Here is a 22,864-nt window from a genome sequence, read left to right on the forward strand (position 1 = left end):
AGGGGGAGGGCAGTGATAAGATCCAAATGTTGTGAAATACAGGGGTGGATGACTAACAAAACCTCAGTTAATCTAAAGTCTGTGTCAAAGCAGGCAAAGAAATCAAAGCAGCGCGATGATGTGCCACATTTTTGTGATACAGCTCCTAATATGGATCGTGGAGTGTTCAGCGCAAAACAGGTAAATTTAGGAAGAACTAAATGTGATGTTTTAATGCGATGTTGACTCATTTATTATTGTTATATAGAAGATTGACATTATAGATTAAATAAATTACATGTATTAGTATTCCCATATATCTTTCCTAAGACTCAACTTGAGTTCATGTTGTAGATAATACTGAACATGCAGCACTGCAGATTGCATAGTTATCGAAAAATCATTTAATGGGAAATAGATTAATGAATGATGCAGCAAACACTATCTTTCATTTTTGTGTGCAGATTCATCATCTCAGCCCCAAATGTGTTTCATGTGGGTGTTAATGAGAAAGTATTTGTCCAGATGGAAACTTGTAACAGACCTGTTAGTCTCTACCTGGAGGATGAGGTTTCTAATACTATTTTGTCTGAGAAGGGAAATGCTTCATGCAGAGAGAAGACAGAACTAGTTAAGCTTAAGGTATGCAAACTTCACCAGAAAGTAAACAATATAGACATTTCAATTTTATTTATATAGCACCAAATCACAACAACAGTTGCCTCAAGTTGCTTAGACAGAACAGAGTAGCAACTACCCACTTTACCCTAACTTTATAATTTACGTCTTTACAGCTAAACATGGATTCTTTGTTAAGATTGCCTCAATTTCCTTCTTACGTTATGCTCGTGGCAGAGAGCCAATCCTTCACACCCAACAGGAAGTTAACAAGGGTTCTGGTGTCAAAACACAGGGGCTACATCTTCATTCAGACAGCTCAGCCAATTTATAACCCAACAGACAGAGGTAAAAACAAAGTTAAAAAAAATAAATGAAGCAATTCTACAGACTTTACCTAACGGTGAACCTTTAAAAAAAAGACATTTTATATTCCTTTTATGTTATCGTTCTTTTAGTGAAGTACAGAATCTTCACTCTTGACCACACGATGAGGCCTCATGAGGAACCTGTCCACATATCAGTAATTGTGAGTTATAATTATTAATATTATATATTTTCTTTATAAATATATCTTTGGAAATATAACTTTGAAAGACAGAGACATACAGTTTTCCTGCCTTCTTGTCTTGGTCTGTGTTTTGGTCACTCTATGATAGAATGCTGCTGGAAACAAAATACTGAAAATCATGAAGATTGCAAAGGGAGGAGTACATCAAGACTCATTCCCCATACCTGAAATCTCTCGGTAGGTTACAACAAATTTCAAATAAAAGTGAAGATGTCAAGCAACTTTGACGCTTACTGTACTTTGTTGTTCGTAAAGAACGGGTACGTGGAAGATTACTGCACACTATGAGAATGATGAAGCAAATGCTGCCTTCAGAGAGTTCAAAGTTCAGAAATTTAGTAAGTTTACTATAAACTGATTCACACAGTTTATATTGTTCTTAAAATTCACAGAAAGTATATGTTGACTCGGAAAAATTGTTTATTGTTAAAAAACTCTAGTTTTACCAAGCTTTGATGTGAACATCGCAATGGATCAGAGATACATTTTGTTGACTGATGAAGAGCTTCAATTCACCATCTCAGCAATGTAAGTACTTATTTTCTTTCCGTTAAAATAACTCTGCTGATAAGCTTTCTTTACAAATTAATATCAAGAAAAACCTTGAAAATAGTCAGATCCCATATCCTGTCATTAAACATAGTGTCATGATCCTGGGTCTTTTGACCCAGCGTTTTAAGTTTGAGTTTATTTTGTTCATTAGGTTATCTAAGTTCATTTGGTTATTAGACTCCTTGTGTTTTCTTCCCCTGTATTTAAGTTTCCCCTCAACCTTCGTGTTTCATGCTGCGTGTCATTTGTTATCAAGTTTGTATTATTATGCCTAAGTGTTTCTAGTTATTATTTTCCCCTCGTGTTTCCAACCATGTTAAATCTCCCCTGCTCTTCATGCGTTTCATGTCTGTGTCTTACGTTGTCAAGTTCGGGTTGTCATGTCTATGTCTCATTATGTTTCCTGTTTTATTGTGAAGAGGTCTGGTGTTCTGTGTTCATCATGTTCAGTTTTACTCTCCCACTGTGACGTCATTATGTTCATGTGTGCCAGCTGTTTCCTCATGTGTCTCCACTTCCCCTAATCACCTCCTGTGTATTTAAGTCCTCTGTTTTCAGTGTGTGATTGTCAGGTCGTCTGTTGTTCACGCCATGTTCTCCATGCCATGTTTCTAGGTTTCATGTCCAGGTTTTTCCATGTTGTTTGTTTAGTTCTCCCAGTTTAGGTTAATGTTAGTTTTATTTCTGTTTGCCTTGCCCTTTATTTGTACCTTTTCTGCCAGCCTCATTAAACGGCTCGCTTTTTGTTGATACTCAAGTTTTGATCCAAGTTCCTTGGTGTCTGCATTTTGGGTCCACTCTTCACTATACATACAGTCTGCTCTCGCCAGACTGTGACACATAGGATGTTCAGCGAAATTAGAAACACCTCCCCGTTGTAGCATGTATGAATAAATACAATAAAAACAAATCTAAAAAAACAAAATATGAACATTTTAAAAGTGAGTTCTGTAATATTGCACATTGTCATGTGTGTGTGTGTGTGTGTTGTATGCTTGTCACAGTTATTGATGTTTGAGTTTGGGTTGTGTGTATGTGGTCAGTATGGAGATCACCTGTGGATAGAAACCATTCCTGAGTCTGTTGGTACTGGTTTGGATTGACCTGTAGCGCCTCCCAGAGGACAGTAGGTCAAACAGGTGAGATGCAGGATGGGTGGAGTCTCTTGTGATTGAGAATAGGGAGCTGCAAGTAATCCCAGTGGAAGGGGTTACATGAAGAGGATGTGGGGCCTGTGGATTCTCTGAGACCCAACAGGATTTTACAACATGCCGTTCTAAAGCAACTTCTATCACAAATAGAAACTGATGAGGTACAACAGTCAGGTCAGGGAGGAGATATCATCCCCGACCTTCAAGACTGAGTACCAAGCCCCAAGAATAACTACTGCGCTGAATGTGCTGAGGGTGACAGCAGCTGACCTGAACGAGGCTCAGCTGGAAATCTGTACCCTGTGTGACCAATTACCCAGACCCAAGACCTCTGCTTGATTGATAATCAGTTAAAATTGTAGATATGATAGTTGTAGGAATGCTTCAAGTGTACATGTTACTATCATATTTCCTTCTTTCTTTCTTTGCTTTTCTTCTTTAGGTACACACATGGTGAAAAGGTTAAAGGAGCTTATCACTGCCAAATTGGAGTTGTAAAAAAACATGGCTCCAGTGATCAGAAAACCACTTTTATCAAGGGTCTAGAGCTGACTGGTTCGGTGAGGATGTAGACAGTCCATTCAAAATTCTAAAATCCTGCTAATTTTAAAATCAGTAACATAATGTAAATCAGCATTGTTGCATTTTTTTAAAGCTTTACTGTTTGTTGCAGGTCAAAGATGGAAATGCAAAGGTTTCTCTTTGGTTAAATGAGACAAATGCAAAACTTCAGAACCAGCTGAGCACAACTGTCTCTAAGATGCAGGAAAATGGAGATCAACTCTATTTGAGAGTGTTTGTTACCAACATACAAAGTAAAGGAGATATTTACATTCATCAACATACAAAGTAAAGGAGATATTTACATTCATCCGTTTGTAATTATTCAACTGTAGTTTTATTGTTGTTACTTGATCAGTAATGTTCTTTGTAGGTAAGTACACCCTACACATACAATATGTTAGAGTGAAAGATTCGAATATTTTTCATTGTCAATTTATACACGGGATACATACACAGGACATACGAGCCAATCTAAATACTGCTTCTCTTTTACTTTAGTATACTGTAGTTTAGGAATTACAATGTACAATAGTCACAGTAAAGCAAGATATAATTAAATAAATAAAGCATCTTGAAAAACATACAAGGACAGTAGTAGACCAACAGCTGCAGATATGACAGTGTTGAAATCATTCAAACATTGTCCTTTTAGAAGTCAGTCTCACCATGTGGGTAACCCTCTGGAAATGTATTTGAGCAGTTATGTTTTGAGATAAAAATAGTTGCAGACTCTGGTGTAAACAAGATTTTAGAAACTTTCTACCCTCTAGAAGTTATACTGTTACCACCAGATGTTTCCCGCTGTCTCACCTATATGTCAGCTGGGAGTGGTACAGTCTCTGCATTACCCTAGTTTCACCCATCCATTTTCATTACAACTGCAAAAGCAGTTATAAAAATGGTTAGATGGAATATAATCTCATGAAACTATTAAATTACTGAAACTTAGTGGAAGTAGACTGTCCTACTGTGCAAACACTATATATTACTTTATATGGAAATTTTAATTTAATTGACAGAACTTACACTACAATATGACTGATAATGCAGTTAATATTAATACAACTAAAACCTAAAGAGAAACCCACTGCAATGTGCCAAAGACATGGAGAAATATTAACGCGACCTTTTATTTTTCTTGATAATACTGTGTACATTTTTTGGCCTAGGTGGTGAAATACAAGAGGCAGAAGTTTACCTGCGAATCTTCGCCCACAAATACACGATAGACCTCTCTCGAACTCGATCTCATTTTATTCCTGGATATCCACTGGACATGGTGGTATGTCTGAAACTAACACATGGGAATAGTTACACAAATTACTGTAATGATCTTTAATATAACACTTTTCTTTGTTTTTCATATAGGTGCTCGTGCGTCTGCCAGATGGCTCTCCAGCAGTTGGTGTGCCAGTAAATATTAATCTACCAACATCACAGCCTTGGGAAGGCACCACTGATCAAGACGGGGCACTGTTCAATACTTTTAATGTTCATGATAAAGCTGATATTACAGTTGAAGTTAGTATCCCCAACCTTATTCAAAGGTGTTGTTTAACAGATTTGATTCCAGTTTTAACTGTTTGTTCATCTGCCTCCAACAGGTTTCTACAAATGGATTACGAGAGAGAAAAATAATGCGACGTGCTTCCTCTCAACATGACAGCTACCTTTACATGACTTTTACCAGCAGGATCTACTCTGTGAATGAATTCCTTACCATAACATTCAACACCATCAACAGCCCACGCAGTGGATATATACACTACATGGTCAGAAATATCTGACTAAATGCAATATTGTGTATTCTCATAAAGGAGCAGCATTTTGTCTTGATTTTACACGTTTTAATTGTCTTTGTTTCAGGTCTTAAGCCGGGGAATTGTAGTAAACACCGGCTCACTCACACTTGGTATATCAGCTAAACACCAACTGCAGATAACACATAATATGGTTCCATCGTTCCGTGTGATTGGCTACTATCACAACACTAACGGTCATGTCATAGCTGATTCAGTGTGGGTAGATGTCAGGGATGAATGTGAGCTAAATGTCAAGGTAAGTAAACAGAACAGATAAAAAAGTGCAGCACGAGCAGAGAAAGCAAAACTATTTCAAATGTGTGCGCTTAAATCTGTTCATTCTCATTAATTTGGATCCTTTTTTAGTGTTCGTTAACCTATAACTTCCATAAGTATTTGGACAAGAACATTGCAGGACACTGTAATATGTCCTATGAATATTAGTTTATCTATGTAATTTCCTCTTATTTTTAAGGGGTTAATAAATTGTTCCAATGATCATTTAGATCATCATATAACACCCCCCACTCCAACACACACACACACACACACACACACACACACACACACACACACACACACACACACACACACACACACACACACACACACAGAGGAAGTGACATTACATACAAATATTTAACTAATGGAAGTGTACAAACATAGCATATATTTAAATAATTTAGATTTACCCCTGTCTACATGTATTTATATTGATAGATTTATTTGATTTTGGTTTTAGAAGTACTATTTGAATTTTCCTTGACTGAACATAAAATAATGAAAATCCTTGTATATCTTAAATGTCTTAATTTAGGTTCAACCCAAAGGTCCATTTGCACCTAAAACACAATCAAAGATAGACTTTGATCTACATGGGAACAGAGCAAAAGTGGCTTTGCTGGCTGTGGATAAGGCCTTCTACGCTCTCAATGCTGACAATAAACTCACACCCAAACAGGTTACAGTCTTACACACTACTTTCATACTTATGGTATTTTTTGTCATTTATAGGTAATCATAGTAGTAAGTCTAAGCTTTTCTTCTCAATTGTCAGGTATTCTCTACTATGAACTCATATGATCTGGGTTGTTCCTATGGTGGTGGACCTGACTCAGCATCAGTTCTGTTAGACGCTGGCTTGGCTGCTGTATCTAACGATCTGTCTGTATGGAGAAAGGGTAAGAGAAAAATTAACATTGAAATGAAAATACTAAATGAAAAGAGTTTGTGTTTTATATTTGGTGTCAAATAAATGGTTGTCTGCTGGAATAGACAGTTATCCAAAATATGGGTTCAAAAAAGTCTTAGGAAGTGCTGATTACACACCACTATTGTGTTATTCTTGTAATATGGGCCCTGTTGACCTTAAAAAGCAACAAGGATTTTTTAAATAGACAAAAGCTGAAAGTTAAAATAAAGCTACTGTTGAGCAAATGTATGAGGTATGCTGACTGTTACTGTTAATTTTATATATATATATTTATTTTATTTTATTTTTTTTCTGTTGCATTCAGACTTTGGCTGTGCTTCACCATCTGTGCGACAAAGACGCTCAGTGGACCTTGAACAGGAAATGATGACCTTAAGTAAGAGGATTCTGGTATTGAAAATGTTAGTCTTATAACAAAAATACCTCCTGAAAGTGCATCATTTGTCTTTTCTCATTCCCTTTAGAACTGAACTACACAGAGGAAAGCCTGCAAGAGTGTTGTGTTCATGGATTTTCTCGAATCCCAATGGTGCGAACTTGTCAGGAAAGAGCAGATCGGGTCCTTCTAGTGAAAAAAAATCCAACTTGTGCTGAAGTCTTTTTAAGGTGCTGCCTTGAAGCCGAGCGTCTAAGACAAAAAATGATCCAAGAAGAACTCCAAAAAGGATTTGGCAGGAGTGAGATAAAAATGACACTTTAAAGATCAACTTCAGTAGCTTTTAATGGGTTATTAAAGTTTGACTATGAACTTTTGTTTGTTTATCTTTTTGTTTTGTTTTGTTTTCAGGTGCAACCGCTGATGATATCGAAGACTTCTTCTTGGACACGTCTCAATACATTCGAAGATATTTTCCCCCAAGCTTTGAATTTGTAGAATTTGAAGTCACCAACAAAAGAACGTAAGCATTTTTAATGTTAATAAACATATTTCATTTTTTCCATTTCCAGTCAAATACAGTGGTTAGATGCGTAATTACACTATGCAGTAGCTTTGTCTATGTACTCATCTTTATTGGTGTTGCTGGGAATACTGTGAGTGTGATTATTTCACTTAAGCAGCTTATCTTTGAACCCCAGTATAAACTGTGTCATTTGTCTGATTGATTTGATTTAATTTGATTTCTCTTCATCAAAAACTCTTGTAGCTACTCATTGCTCCTTCCTGATTCCATCACCACATGGGAGATTCAGGTTGTCACATTATCTCCATCCACCGGTAATAATAACTCTGTGCTTTATAAACACATCACAGATATTTTTGACAGGAGCTCCTTAACTGCAACTTATTTCTATTCACTCAGGTTTCTGTGTCGTTAAGCCAGAGGAGATCAGAGCCTTTAAGAGGTCATTTGTGTCTCTGAGACTGCCCTCATTTGTGAAAAAATTTGAGCAGCTGTCGGTTTCACCTGTTATCTACAACTATGATGACTCCGAACTGCAGGTAGATTAACCTCAACATCAGCGCTGAGTGTCACTGGAAACAGTAACTACTTTGTGTGGAATAAGTAAAGATTTTTTTGTCTTCTTGGACACCTGCATGTTCACAGGTGGCAGTGCACATGGAACAAACTGAAGGGCTTTGCTCTCCTGGTTCAGCCACCACCTCATCTTACGTTAACATTACTCTTGAACCCCAATCCTCTCAGTTTGTCTCCTTCTCTGCTGTGCCCATGGTCGCTGGTCCAATACCCATCAAAATACGTCTCTATGATATGGAGAATAGCTTCGGAATAGATGCAATAGAAAAAACTTTGAATGTGCAGGTGAGTGAAATGCATTAGTTTATCGTTCTATGAAATGTTTTTTATAGTAATTAACAATCCAAACCAAGGCATCTTATGTTATAGATGGAAGGATTTGAAAAGAGAGAAGAAGAAGAAACCATAGTCCTCAACTTAGATGGTGAGTGATTCGATATTTCTCAGTAAAACCTTCATGTCAGATGTTATCTTTATATCAGCTTACTTTTGTTATGATAGGGAGAAGCTCAAAGACCTTGATCATTGATGGATCCTTACCAGATGACACAGTCCCTGACTCCAGCTCCAATATATTTGTTTCAGTAGAAGGTAGACACTGAGAGACACAGACATACAACTCACAGACGTTCGTAAATAGCTGGACTCTTAACTTTCCAGTGTTCTCATCTAACAGGGAAGGGATTTGGCAGTTCATTTGCACGAAAACTTCTTTCTCCTGAAAAAATTGCTAAGATGATCGTTTTGCCAACTGGATGTTTAGAGCAGACAATGTCAAAACTGGCTCCCACAGTTCTAGCTGTCCGGTACCTTGACTTGAGCAATCAGTGGCTTGAGCTGCCTCCTGGAAGCAGAGATGATGCTCTTAATAAAATTGAGCATGGTAGGTACACACCAGAACAGTTAATTCCTTGTATAACTACATCTTTATTATTTATTGAGGATGTTTGTAATTGTAATTTCTAATATTTTTGGCTTATCTCTTGAATCCATTCTTTGTCTTTAAAAAATACTTAAAAAAAAGAAAAAAAAAGAAAGGAACTCAATTTCAATTTTATTTATTTATAAAGCACCTCATCTCATGCACCTCACATCTCAAGATGCTTTATATTGTAAGGTAGACCCTACAATAATACATACAGAGAAAACATCACGAGGCTGTACTAGTGGCCATTCTCCAAATGTGAATGAGTACTTTTTAGCTGGATTAAGTTTTTCTTCATTATGTTATTGGTTTCTCTGTTGCAACAGCAACATATTTGTAATGTCACCCCCAGCGTAAACAAGACTCAATGAGAGACTACACATCTCCCTATTATAGGTGTTCCTCTCTAAAGTAGGCTTATAAAGTAGAACGAAGTTTACTTTTATAGATACACCATGAGGAAAAAATCCACTACATATACTCTTGTTAGCGCCCCGTATTGTGAAGCAATTGGATGACATTTCCTGCCACAACCCCTGAAACATTTATTAACTGAATAAATTAATTACGTAACAAGACTTATGATGTGACACAAACACAATTACTATTGTGCTGCATTCTTTCACTGGATCAGGTGAAGAACTCTGTCTTTTAAACCCTATAAATCAACTATTTTGGTGTAACTGGTTCTCAACCAGTTCTTCTTTTTTTTTTTTTTTTCAAATGTTCTCTTCTTCAATTTCCATTAAAAATAACAAATAATATATATAATATTGATCTGTGGCACTGAAAATTAGGTTGGGCTGGTCGATTGAATATGTTGTCTGGTGTAACTGAAAAAGCAGTTATGTTGTAAATATTATATACATACATATATATATATATATATATATATTTAATCAGGCTATACGTGGGTTATGACAAAATGGGGAACCAAAGCTGATGGATCTTATGGCTCATTCTATACAATGCCACACAGCAGTAATTGGTGAGTATTTGTTATTGCCACTATTATTATTACTTCTTCAATTTTTGTTGTTTTTTGGTTGTTACTGTCACAGTGTCACATAAAAACAAATTTTCTTCATTTTTACTCTGTACGACTATTAAACAAACTTTTCCATATGCTCTTTTCACTTGTTTATCTTCTTTTGTCCTCAGGGTGACTGCCCTTGTAGTGAAAATATTTTCATTGGTGGCACAACGCCAAACAGCCGTTTTTGGACTGCAGGGTCGAATTAATAAAGTTGTGCCAGAAATAAATATCAGGAAACCAGTCAAATACCTGCTCAAAATACAGAATACTCAGGATGGGTCGTTCAGTGATCCAAATCCTGTGATACACAGAGGAGTCCTGGTAACTTCTCTCAAAAGTTAAAACATGGTCTGCATGTTGGCCTATATGTAAACCCAGTATCAGATTTTTATAGATAAATCTGAAGTACATACATTTGAATGCACACTACTGTTTCTGTGTGTTTAATGTAGAAAGGCAAAAACCAAGATGCATCCATGACTGCGTTTATGACTATTGCATTGTACCGGTCCCTTGAATTCCTCCAGCTTGAAGTGCGAAATGATGTGGTAAGTTGATATTTGAACCTACTGTCTGTGCTAACTGTTATTAGCAGTGACAGTGGGACAACGTAGTCAATCATCTCAAAAGCTAATTAAAATATCAAGAGTCAAGTTGCACTGAGGATGAATCCTCATAACTCTGATGACTCATCAAATACAAAAATACGCTTAACAGAAGTTTATTTTATGATCAAATTTCAAACACTATTGATCAGAAAAATGAAGAAAGCAGAACGTCATCAAAAGTTGGAATGATAACATTTAATTTAAATAGTAATATCTCCCAGTACAACATGTTTGTATGATTATGATGTTTCTCTTATAAATGGCAATTAATAATTTGCATTGGAACTTTTAATTTTTTTTTCACTTATTCTTTATTCTGCCGCTAGGAAGCAAGTATTTTGAGATCGACATCATATCTCCTATCACACCTAGCGGAGCTTCAGCATCCCTATGCCATTGCCATTACAGCCTATTGCCTCTCAGTGTGCCTGCCAGAAGGAACAGATCATTCACGTACATGGGCAAAACTTAAAGCAGGGGCTGTTAAAAGTAGGTGTATCTGATATTCTTATGTAAGGGCTGTTTCTGCATCACCATAATAATGTTAGTCCGGGATCAAAATTGCAACTAACCAGCCATATTGTTGTGATGTCATTGCTTTGAAATATGGGAAAAAAGAAAAACAAATTCCCTTCATTATGTAGAACTCTTTTCTGGAACAAATGGTAAGCATTTCAAGTGATTTATTTAATAAGTTATATAGTATAATAAATAAATGATCAAGTTAGGTTTGGTGTTAGCCAACTTCAGGCTTGCTCCTCCCCCTTTTGTGAGTGTGGACGCTTCCTCTCTTTGCTCTTTAAATGCTTTGCTTCTTTTCCCAGGAGAAGCTGGGACCCTGTTTACTAGAAGGTTTTCAAATTTCTGTACTTTTAGGTGACAGAAGGAGACATGTGGCCTGGTCAAAACACAGAGAGCGGCACTCTAAAAGATCTTTAAATATAGTAAACATACCTTGTGTGCCACAGACTGCTCCCAAACACTCTAAAACACTTAAGTTGGCTTTATTAAACATTAGATCCTTAGCTGGGAAAACATTTTTAATTAATGATAACTGTTTTTAACTGAAACTTGGTTGGACCAAAGTAACAGTGGAGCTGTTCTCATCGAGACGACCCCTCCTAACTACAGTTTTATCAGTGAGGCCAGGGTGAGCAGGAGAGGGGGGGGGTTGCTGTCTTATTCAATGAATCATTTCAATGTAAGCAGCTATCACCTGGAAGTTTTCAGTCTTTTGAATATGTGGCTTTACGGCTGAAGGCCCCATCCAAAGTTGTGTTTCTTTTTCTCGGTATGTAACAGAGGCCACACATAATAGAGGACACACTCTTGACCTACTGATCTCCAAGGGTCTGAGCATTTCAAAGGTTACTGTGTCTGATGTGGGCCTGTCTGATCATTACTGTGTTTTCTTTGACAGTAAAATTTCAGCCCACACAAATATATCAACAGCAGTGATCACAAAACGGTGCATAACTGAATACAGTAGTGAGATATTTAACCAGGTCTTCCCATTAACACCTGACCTGTCCAGAGGTTCAGTCAATGAGCTCATCAATAGCTTCAATGCTAAAATGTTAAATGTAATGGACTCTATTGCTCCCATTAAGGTGAAGATTATCTCTGGAAGGAAAAAGTCTCCCTGGAGAAACTCCACACTGGTGAAAAATGAAAAAAGAGAGTGTAGGAAAGCTGAGCGCAGATGGAGAAAAACAAACCTCCAGGTCCACTATGACATCTATAAAGAGAAACTTCACAATTATAATTCACAACTGAGGAGTGCAAGGAGGTCCTACTTCTCTGACATCATCACTAAAAACAGTCATAATGCTCGGGTCTTATTTTCTACAGTTGACAGGCTAACAAACCCTCCTGTGTCAGTGGCAGCTGAACTTCATTCGACCATGGCCTGCAATGACTTCGCCAAATTCTTCACAGACAAAATCCAAAAGATTAGACAAGCAATTGGTATATCAACAGCAGATTCAGAATATGTACTGTGTCCACCGAAAAACTGTTTAAACACCATAAAACAGTTTCACCCTATTAACAGCAAAGACCTGGAGGACATCTTAGGTCAACTGAACTCCTCCTCTTGCTGTTTAGATGTCCTGCCAACAAGTTTTTTCAAAAAGGTCTCAAAGACTTTGGAGTCAGACCTGTTACAGATCGTCAACTTTTCTTTAATGTCAGGTGTGTTTCCAGAACCACTAAAAACTGTAATTAAACCTATACTGAAAAAGGACAATCTTGAGAAGACACAAATGAACAACCACAGGACGATCTCAAATCTCCCATTTTTAAGTAAGATCATTGAAAAAGCAGTTTCAAGTTTTTTATCAAGGATAAAAGATCTGATGTCTCAACAGGACCTGGAAAAACCAGTTCATGTATTCATCTTTAGTAGGCTTGATTACTGTAACAGCATCTTTACAGGTCTACCTAAAAAATCAGTCAGACATCTACAGTTCATTCAGAACTCTGCTGCTCGAGTCCTCACTAAGACCCAAAAAAGTGGACCACATCAGTCCAGCTCTGAGGTCTTTACACTGGCTGCCTGTCCGTCAGAGGATAGACTTTAAAGTTCTGATGCTGGTCTATAAAGCTCTGAATGGTTTAGGACCAAAATACATCAGTGACCTCCTGACCCAGTATGAACCTTCCAGATCCCTCAGGTCATCTGGATCCGGTTTTTTATCAGTTCCCAGAGTCAGAACCAGACACGGAGAAGCTGCATTCAGCTTTAATGCCCCATATATCTGGAACAAACTCCCAGAAAGCCTCAGATCAGCTGAAACACTCGGTTTATTTAAATCCAGGTTGAAGACTCACCTGTTCTCAGCTGCATTTGAATAAAGCACCAAATCCACACTTTTAAGCTTAAATTTCAAAACTTATATTTTAACTACTGATTTTATCTATTGTTCTGATTTTATCTACAGTTTTTTTAATCAATTTTAAATCATGCTTTTTATTTTTTAATGTCTATCTAAAGCACTTTGAATCACCTTGTTGTTGAATTGAGCTATATAAATAAACTTGCCTTGCCTTGCCTTGCTAAGGTAACCCCTGACTCATGCTAAGTAGTCTAGCCAAAAGTAGCCAAAAGTATAGACCAGTGACTAGGCTTGACAGGATTACAACAGGAACTGAGGTGAATGCAAGTGGAAAAGATACACAAAAGATACAATTTACAATTTCAACAATACCAAGTAATAAGCTGTCATAACAAAGCAAACAAACCAAAAAAAAACAAAGTTCTATTAGTCAAGTCAAGATTGCTTTTAATTTCAGTTCTGTTATTGTTTTGTTACCGGTAGAAAAGAATGAAGTTCTTTAACAAGGGTTCAGTTCAGTCTGGGCACCAGCTCGCCATCTCCATCCGGAGAAAATCCAGGAATCAGTTCAAGCTGCTTTTTAGACACCAAAATAAATACAAGATGAGGTATCAGGGCGAACATAGCAAGGCACACAGTCACACGGTCTCTCTAGCTCATGCTCCTATCAACAAGAAGACCCCAATAGTTCAGCATGGACTGTCTGCAGCCTGTCTTGTTTACTTCTCAAAGTGCAAAAGACCTAGCTAATACGTGATGGTGATCCTCCTGCTTGGAAGGCGGGACGAGCATTGCTTCTAAACTAGTATCACCCATCGCGATCTGTGAAGCAGGAAAATAAAATTAGAGAGAGGATTGCACCTCTTTTCAAAACAAGTATTTTTTTCAAGTAAAAGTGTGAAAATGCAATGATACAAATAAAAGGGAGAAAGAAAGAAATTTGAAAAATAAAAGAAATTTTCTCAGCTAGGTTACACTAACTTCTTGGCTAAATGCTTAAACAATGTCAATGGTCAGTTCCAATGTTTACTCTGGAACAAAATTATTATGATTATGTAGGAACAACACCAACACTGAGAACTCGATTGGACTGGACTTACCTTCAATGCACAAAGTCTGGGTGATCGGTGTACAATCCACTGTTGCTATCTGTAATTTAAATTGAATTTCTCAATATTGCTAATAATGGATGATCAACTGAGAAAAGTTGGGATATCTGGAAAGAAGGATCACTTAGCATTATATTGTTTAATAATTACATTACTCTTTGCTGTTATTTGATTTATTTGTTTATGCATCTTTAATTACCAGGGAAAGATGGCTGTTCTTTCTGGCCATCTGATGATAACCAAAAGGTGGATGCTATCACAGTAGAGACAACAGCCTATGCTCTCCTAACTGCAGTTCAGCTTGGGCATGTGAAAGAGGCTGATGAAATAGCCTGCTGGTTAAACTCCCAAGAAAACTATTATGGAGGCTTCAAGTCAACACAGGTGATTAGGCTAGAGCCAAAGAGTACATCTTTGAATGGAGCTCCTGTTTCCCTTTTTGTCTGACATCATATATTCACCATCAGAGTAGAGATATTAAATATTATATTAATAAGTTCTTACCATTCCCAGGATACCCTCGTGGCCCTGGAAGCCCTCGCGGAGTATGAGCTAAAGAAATCTGCCAGTTCTGAAACAAGAATGAAAGCAGAGTTCACATCCCCAACAAGGAATGAAATTGTAACACTTCAACTGGAAAATAAGAAGGAAAGAGTGGAAACTGACTTGAAGGTATCATAAAACATTGCACTCAGACATATCTATATAAGATTAAATCCCATTCTGAATTTTTTTCTAAATACATTTTTTTGTGTCTGTTGTTCTAGAAATTTACAGGGAACAAAATCACTGCAAATCTGACTGGAAAAGGAGAAATTAAGTTTAAAGTATGTTGGATTCACTTCTTTGTTTTTATATTATGAATCAGATCTATAATTGACTCTAAATGTCCCTTGTAGATTGTTAAGGCTTACCATTTATTGGAACCCAAGGATGAATGTGACCAGGTGTCTATCAGTGTCAGAGTGGAGGGGAAAGTGAAGTACACTGGTGAGATTTGTAAATGCTAACAAATCACAACTACTGATAAAAGGCACACACTTACATTAATCTTTGTCTATCTAGCTCCGATATTAGAAAATTATGAATACTATGACTACGATGATGCAAAACAAGACCAGGAAGACCTGGGACGAACAGCCATTGAGGGGTCTGATGCTCACACCCGATACAGGAGAACTGTTGATAACAACTTAAGTACAAAAGAGGCTGTTACCTACACTGTCTGTGTCAGGTTAGTTAAAAAAAATCCACATCACATTTATTATTTATTAATATACACAAAAGAAAGAACTCTGCAATAAAAAGTCCACAACTCCTGAGCCATCTCAGAACATCTCTTTTCCTTTCCGTGGCCATAGGCAGAAGAGCAATCTTACAGGAATGGCCATTGCTGACATCACATTACTGAGTGGATTTAAGGCTGAAACTAAAACTTTGGAGAGGGTTAGTGGGTGTCTTTTCTTACTCTTCATCACTGTGTCCCTTGCTTGCTCAGCAGGAGCAAGGGAGGACCACATCTGTTTTAGTCACCTGTGGTCCTGGGTGTCACATCTGGATGCTGATATCAAAGGAAATAAAGGGCACATAATAAAACAAGCCATTATTATTAGGGCACAAATCAGTCCTGCAGTCAATGAATACTTAAAGTCCAATAATTATAAACAGCAAAAGTTCAGACAAATAATGTCATATTTTGGAGGAGTGAGGGCCCAGAAGCAGACTCTACAGGTAAACAGATGTAAGCAAAAAGTTAACCTTTTTGGTTGATAGCAAACTCCAAATAAACTAAAACTAGCATAGAACATGTAGTGAACACAACAGTAAAACACAAACAACAGTAAAACACTTTAAGTACACTCAGACACAAAAGGGCAATTAGGGAGGAGTGGAAACATGAGTGTACCACAGCTAATAAGCAACAAGAAAACTTGGAAAGTAAACCTAAATACAAAGCAGGAGAGACAAAGGACTATCAAACTAAAGCAGGAAGTAAAAACTGTAGCTCAGTAGAGAATGCAAAGACATGCATGAACTTAACAAAAGTTCAAATAGAGGGTGACTGGGGTGTGACCTATAACAAGCTATGATCATCATGCCATCATGTTCACATGAAAGAGGTATCATGTGTTTGCGTCATGTGATATGTTTCTTGTGTCATTTTTTTATCAGTACAACTTGCACTTTAGGAACAAATGGTAACACCTGGATATGTTTAATATTCTGTGCTTCTGTGAATCAAGGTGTTTAAATCATTTTGTCTGGCATGTAGTAACGTTTTAGCCTTTTTAGCTGCATTTGGACACAGGCAGTATAAACACAGATTTCAAAACTCCAAATACACTTATTTTTAAACTGACAATCAACAAGAACAAAGCTTCTTTAGGCCTATAGCCATAAAATTGCTTTGAAATATCTTACAGCTAGCAGAAAAAAGAAGCAAGGAATGAAGTTCCATTCTGTAAGAATCAAGGTTTCTCATTGATGCTTGTTAGAGAAGGAGAAAAGCTTCATATGATCAAACAAAAGACCATATATTAGCTGTGTCCCAATTCCTAGGCCGATTACGTCACAGCCAGGCGACGAAGGCCATCCCAATTCGAAGGATGCACCAAATGGGGCAGACAAATGCGTCCTTCATTTTCCCTGATTTGAAAGATTGGTTGGGTGTATCCTTTGTGGCCCAAACTATCCCAGAATTCATAGCGCGCCCAACCAATTCCAGTTTCTAACAATGGCGGCAGCTACTTAGTTTTAATATTACTCTTTCTGGTTCACAAACTAAACCTTTAAGATATTTTCAGGCGAGAATGTAGCTGTGTAAACTTCAAATATCTGCTCGATTAATCAAGACATCACATATTTGCAAAAGTCTGTTGCCCCACTGGGAGGTCGAGGCTCACTAGAACCGGTGAGAACACTGGACTCCCGGCACATTATTTTCAGCTGGGGAAGGAAAAAGGAAGGGAAATAACTAAATGGAAAGATAACACACATGGACATGAATAGATAAAATACAAAGGAATAAAAGGAAATCAAAGGTAAACTTCAGAAACTTCCTTTTTGCTATAACGTAGAATCAATTAATTCTTGTCTTCTCCAGCTAATGGAGCCATCTGAGCAATACATTTCCCATTTTGAGGAGTCTTTTGGAAAAGTTCTGCTCTACTTCAATGAGGTACTGCTGAATTCAAATTATATACAATAATTGTACTTGGCCAACACTGAAACATTTTTTTAATCTCTCTAGCTTTTTAAATCTGAGGAATGTATTAGTTTTGAAGCTACACAGCAGGTACCGGTTGGTCTTCTACAGCCTGCTCCAGTCTCGTTCTATGATTATTATGAACCAAGTAAGATTTTCATTTCAGAAATTTCTGTATGTATTTGTTAGGAAAGAAGGGATTTTATCATCAGGACTATTTGTGTTTTTCCTGCAGATCGAAAGTGTACTGTGTTCTATTCTGCACCGCAAAGAAGCAAGATGGTCTCCACATTGTGTTCGGAGGACGTGTGCCAATGCGCAGAAAGTAGGAAAATACTTTTACTGTTCAATCTTTATTAGGGCCTCTGTCTAAACTGAAACATCTAAATCTGGAAAACACTGAAACAGTCAAATTAATGTAACTATCTCAGCTGAAACAATCTTTATTTTATTATCAGTGCTGTTTGTAAAGCATAACTCAAAATTAGATGAAATTTTCTTTAAACTGCTTTTGCCACAGACCACTAGCCCATATTTGTGATTGGGCTGCACAGACTCTGTTGAAACTCCTTTTTCATTTAATGTAAGAAAGAAATTTTTCACAGGGCTCATTAAGGGTGCACCTAAATACACCCACATCGGATGAGCGAGACATAAATAAAGCCATAGTGGCTCGGATGTCTCCAGGATTAACAAGGTGTGCGTCAGGTGTTGAGGTACCAGGGTATACTGATGAGAATTAGGCTACTAGGACAAAGCATAAGTTGATAAGGGATGATAATAGAGAACTGCTGTAACGCTACTATACATGTAACCCTAGTGAAAGAGGATGTGGGACCGATGAATTCTTCATCTAGACTAACATTCAAAACACTGGTAGCTCAGTGTTCCAACATTTTCAAGAAGCAACTGCTATTGCAACTAGAGATTGATGAGATACAACACAAATGCTATAGCAAGGGAGAATCAGGATATCAGGTTAGGAGGGAGATATCATCATCCCCACACACTGAGATCAGGTATCAAGAAAAAACAGGTACATTAAAAGCCAGAGCAACTGACCTGAAAGAGAAGATCCCGGCTAAGCTGGACCCTCCATGAATGAATACCAAAACTCTGAACATCTACCATAAGATTTAATCCAGAGTTACAGAGTATCCCTACTGCGACCATCACTGAAATCAACCAGGTGATCTATATCACAGCAACAGTTATCCTTCAGATACTTGGCTACAAGATGAAGGGCCACAAGGAGCAGTACCCTGTATGGATAAGGAGACTAGAGGTCAAGATAAAGGTCAGTTAGCCAACTGCAGAACAGTGTTAACTGACACAGGGTCTAAGAAGTAATCCGAGGCCTGCCAAAAAACGGATCCCAGCCTTGGCTCACCCCTTGATGAGGTAGAATACAGAGATAGAAGGCAGGAGAATAAACCAGCTATACTCCACTGAACCATTCAAGGAGTACTCTAGGTGGCAGGGGAACAATATGAGAACAGCCCCACTCAGCCTGGAAATGAAGGAAAACTAGAAAAACATATGGGAGAAGGATGCAACACATAACAACGATGCTTAGTGGTTAGTGGGTCTAAAAGCAGCCCGCAGCCACCTCTCTGAACAGGATTATCATAACCAAAGTGTTTGTACTGGAACATTTGTGCTGAGTAAGACCTGAGGTCAAAATGTGATAACCAAGCTAAGATCCTATCAGACTAACAAACTGGTGATGGCTAAGCAGCCAGACAAAGTAGTAGTGGAGAAGCAGAGGAAGATGGCTGCAGCAATAGATCTAGCTATACCAAGTGATAGCTACATCAGGCAGGAAGAGCACGAGAAGCTTGAGAAATGCCAACCTGAAGGCCACATGAAGTTTGTAGGTACTGACTCTGCAGAAATCTGGCGACCTCTGTGCGCTCGTGCCTCAAAATCTGCCAACCCCACACTGTGATTTGACTGCCCTACCACTTTGTGGCTGAATTGCTGTTGTTTCCCATCGCTTCCACTTAATTATAATACCAACACTTGACTCTGGAATATTTAGCTGCAAGGGGAGGTGCATCCTATCATGGTACCACGCTGGAATTCACTGAGCTCCTGAGAGCGAACCATTTGTTCACAAATGTTTGCAGAAGCATGCTTAGGTACTTGATTTTAGATACCTGTGACCATGGAAGAACACCTGAATTTAATGATTTGGATGGGTAAATGAATACTTACTATACTGGTAATATAGTATATGCAGTAATATATATCGACCGTCCGTGAATGTTACTGTAGTCTATGAATGAGAAATATTGATTTAAACCCAAAATGCATCATATGACTGTAAAATCACCCTGCTGTGTAATCGATTATCATGCAAACAATGAATGAATGACATCTACCAATGAATATTAGATAGTGTTTGAAAGCAATTAGCTTAATATGCACACATTCTGACAAGTATTTGTGAATAAAAGCATTCCAGTGCCTTATTAGGTTGATGTATAATTGAAAACTCACTCATGTTCATTCATGTTTTTATAGGACCTTGTCATAAACTACAAGATACATTCAATCGAAGAAGAAGAATTAGGAAGATTAACCGTGTCCAACATGCTTGCTTCTTCCCTATCGTAGATTATGGTGTGTATTCTAAACAAAACATTTATTTGCATCAAATAATAACTGCTTGCTATCATGATTTTTAAATATTAATCATATTAAGCCTTTTTTTTTTTTGTTTTCCAGCATACATTGTTGAGGTCACCAGCATTTCTGTGAAGAGTAACTTTGAGCTGTACACTACTTCTGTAATTGACGTTCTCAGATCAAGTAAGTGAACTAACTACAAGCCTTATAAGATGCTGTAAAACTGACTCTTATATCGTATGTTTCATTATGTTTATTAAAAAGCTTTCTTTAAATATTATGATTATAATGAATATAATTTATTGAGTCTAATCCTTCTGCTAGATAACGATGCGTCAGTGAGTGAGAACTCAGTCCGAGTGTTTGCTAAGAGGGTTCACTGCAAAGGAAAATTACACTTGGAAAAACAGTATCTCATCATGGGCAAAGATGGCACGACAAAAGATTCAAGTGGAATGTGAGTATGTCAGTGATATTAAGGAAAGTGTGTTTTCATAAAATGATTCTCTGGTCAACCATTTTTTCTTTTTATAGGATGCAGTATCTGCTGGAATCAAACACGTGGGTTGAAAAGAAACCTTCAGTAGAATGTAGTAAAAGTGTCAATAAATATGTTTGCAAGGAGTTTGATGAGTTTGTAGATGAGTACAAGGTGGATGGCTGCAGACAGTGAAGCAACCTGCTCTCATTTTCATTTTCATGCAAGTCAGTTAAATGAATTTCCCATCAGATACACAGTTAGCATGGATGTTAAGAGTTTCTGTTGTTGCTTTTACTTTTTGGCTTATTCTACTGCCACATCACATAGTTGCACATGTATGTTCTGCATGTATCTAGTGATTTGGCTTTTCCTTTGCTCCTTCTAAACTGCTTTAATAAAATATCCTGCATTCAAAAAGTCTAAATTCTGGACATTCCCTTTTTAACCTTTTGTGAAACAGCAAAGGTAAAAACCTATGTTTTATCACAGGTTACTCTACCATTAAAAATGAACAGATTCTTGAGGTCTATTAAAGGCCACTAATTTTCATTAGTTAGTTACCAAGCGCACAGATTTAGAGGAGAGCTGCTGCTACACTGACAAGCACGCAATCAGAGGGAGCAGGATCAACATCAGGAGGGCAGTTAGAGCTGGGCGAGTATCCTTCCTGCCTCCATCTGACCTCAGTCTGCCTACTGGGTGATAATCATAGCATTAGAGATTAAGACTTTTTAAACAGAGACCCTATTAACTATTAGCAAAATCACATACAGATAAACTCTGTTTTAGCACCCTGTAACACTTTTAACATAAAAGGCTGGATGTTAAGTCCTTTTACCCTCTCTCAGATGTAAAGAGAGGTAATGCCATCTTTCTCAACACTAGCTACCCATGAATCAAAATGGTATAAGCTTATGACTCAGTCACGTTGTGATTTAACCTGTAACCTTTAACCATTTATTTATATGCAAAACAATGTTCTGTGTTTCATTTAAATCGTCTAATATTGAGCAAATGACATTGCATGTGTATTACAGTACTAGTCCAAAGGAGCAGTAATACACACACAAAGTAGCAAGAAACAGAAGCAACTGGAAAAAAGATTTATATTTATAGTTTAAAACAATCTAATTACCATAATGATGTTTAATTTTGAATATCATGAAGTGCCTTGCTATATTTATTTACCTTATTATTCAATTCACTAATTAATACACACATAAGGACCATGTGTCACGATCTGAGGAGACAGACCATGCGGTGGTGCATGTGGTGGACCCAGGTGCGAACACAAGAGAGTAGACCGGAGTAACTTATGAGTCTTCTCTATGAAGAAAACCATGACAAAGACTGGTCGTGAGGACACGACACAGACTGAATAAAACACAGAGACTAAATACACATAAGGGATGATCAAGGGAAGTGGAAACACATGAGGGGGAACAGCTGATACACATGAACCTAATGACAGGACAGGAAAAGTGAAACTACATACACTGACATTAGACACAGACTTTCAAAGTAAAACAGGAAACATGGAGATTAGACGTGATCTGAACTGAACATAACCACACAGACATGACGCATGACAGGTAGACACACGAACCAGGGAGACTGCGTACAGGAGGAGATGACATAAACACTAAGAAACAAAGGACTAAACAGCAACCTCAAAATAAACTAGATGAACTAAACTAGGGCACAAATGAATACAAAAGATACATAAAACTCAAACACTGGGTCGCTCGACCCAGGACCATGACACCATGTCCAGCAAGTGTGGAATAAACAGCTTTTCTAACTATTACAAAGAGATGACAAATACTCTATGACTGCTAAAGAAAAAGAGAACAATTAATCTGTATTCGTCAAATAATTTGTCAGCCATTTAGTTTCAAAGGTAGCTAGGAGGGGGGGGGGATGAAAACAGAAAAAACAAACATGATTTCTTGTAAACCACATGACTTAAGGGAAATCTGGCTTCAACTGACCAATGAGGAGATGGTTACACATTGTGAAACAGGAACACTTTCCAGGCTGCAAGCCAAGTAGCAATGTAAAACGGATTTTAATAAAACCAAACAGCTTGTTGTCAGAAATGTTG

At 37.5% G+C, this 22,864-nt stretch overlaps 1 protein-coding gene across 1 annotated transcript; it reads left to right on the forward strand.

The window, feature by feature from the left end:
• The first annotated feature begins 83 nt into the window (after positions 1–83).
• Positions 84–21,166, forward strand: LOC146623211 (complement C4-B-like). The gene is made up of 41 exons (XM_085366617.1): positions 84–180; positions 444–621; positions 774–945; positions 1,056–1,126; positions 1,257–1,345; positions 1,424–1,506; positions 1,609–1,696; positions 3,314–3,431; positions 3,545–3,686; positions 4,605–4,717; positions 4,804–4,956; positions 5,040–5,207; positions 5,302–5,493; positions 6,055–6,198; positions 6,295–6,418; positions 6,755–6,826; positions 6,915–7,127; positions 7,238–7,349; positions 7,596–7,666; positions 7,752–7,891; positions 7,998–8,213; positions 8,298–8,352; positions 8,430–8,519; positions 8,605–8,811; positions 9,757–9,841; positions 10,015–10,210; positions 10,342–10,437; positions 10,824–10,986; positions 14,646–14,827; positions 14,957–15,115; positions 15,211–15,270; positions 15,343–15,433; positions 15,509–15,677; positions 15,805–15,889; positions 17,547–17,621; positions 17,694–17,796; positions 17,884–17,973; positions 20,175–20,273; positions 20,379–20,462; positions 20,604–20,736; positions 20,814–21,166. The coding sequence occupies exons 1-41, from the start codon at positions 116–118 to the stop codon at positions 20,950–20,952; spliced, it is 5,085 nt and encodes a 1,694-aa protein (XP_085222743.1). The 5' UTR covers positions 84–115; the 3' UTR covers positions 20,953–21,166.
• Positions 21,167–22,864: the final 1,698 nt, after the last annotated feature.

The sequence above is a fragment of the Diplotaxodon limnothrissa genome, linkage group LG11 (genome assembly GCF_057381915.1).
Source record: "Diplotaxodon limnothrissa isolate DT_005_m linkage group LG11, D_limnothrissa_male_GT1.1, whole genome shotgun sequence".
In the NCBI taxonomy this organism is placed as follows: Eukaryota; Metazoa; Chordata; class Actinopteri; order Cichliformes; family Cichlidae; genus Diplotaxodon; species Diplotaxodon limnothrissa.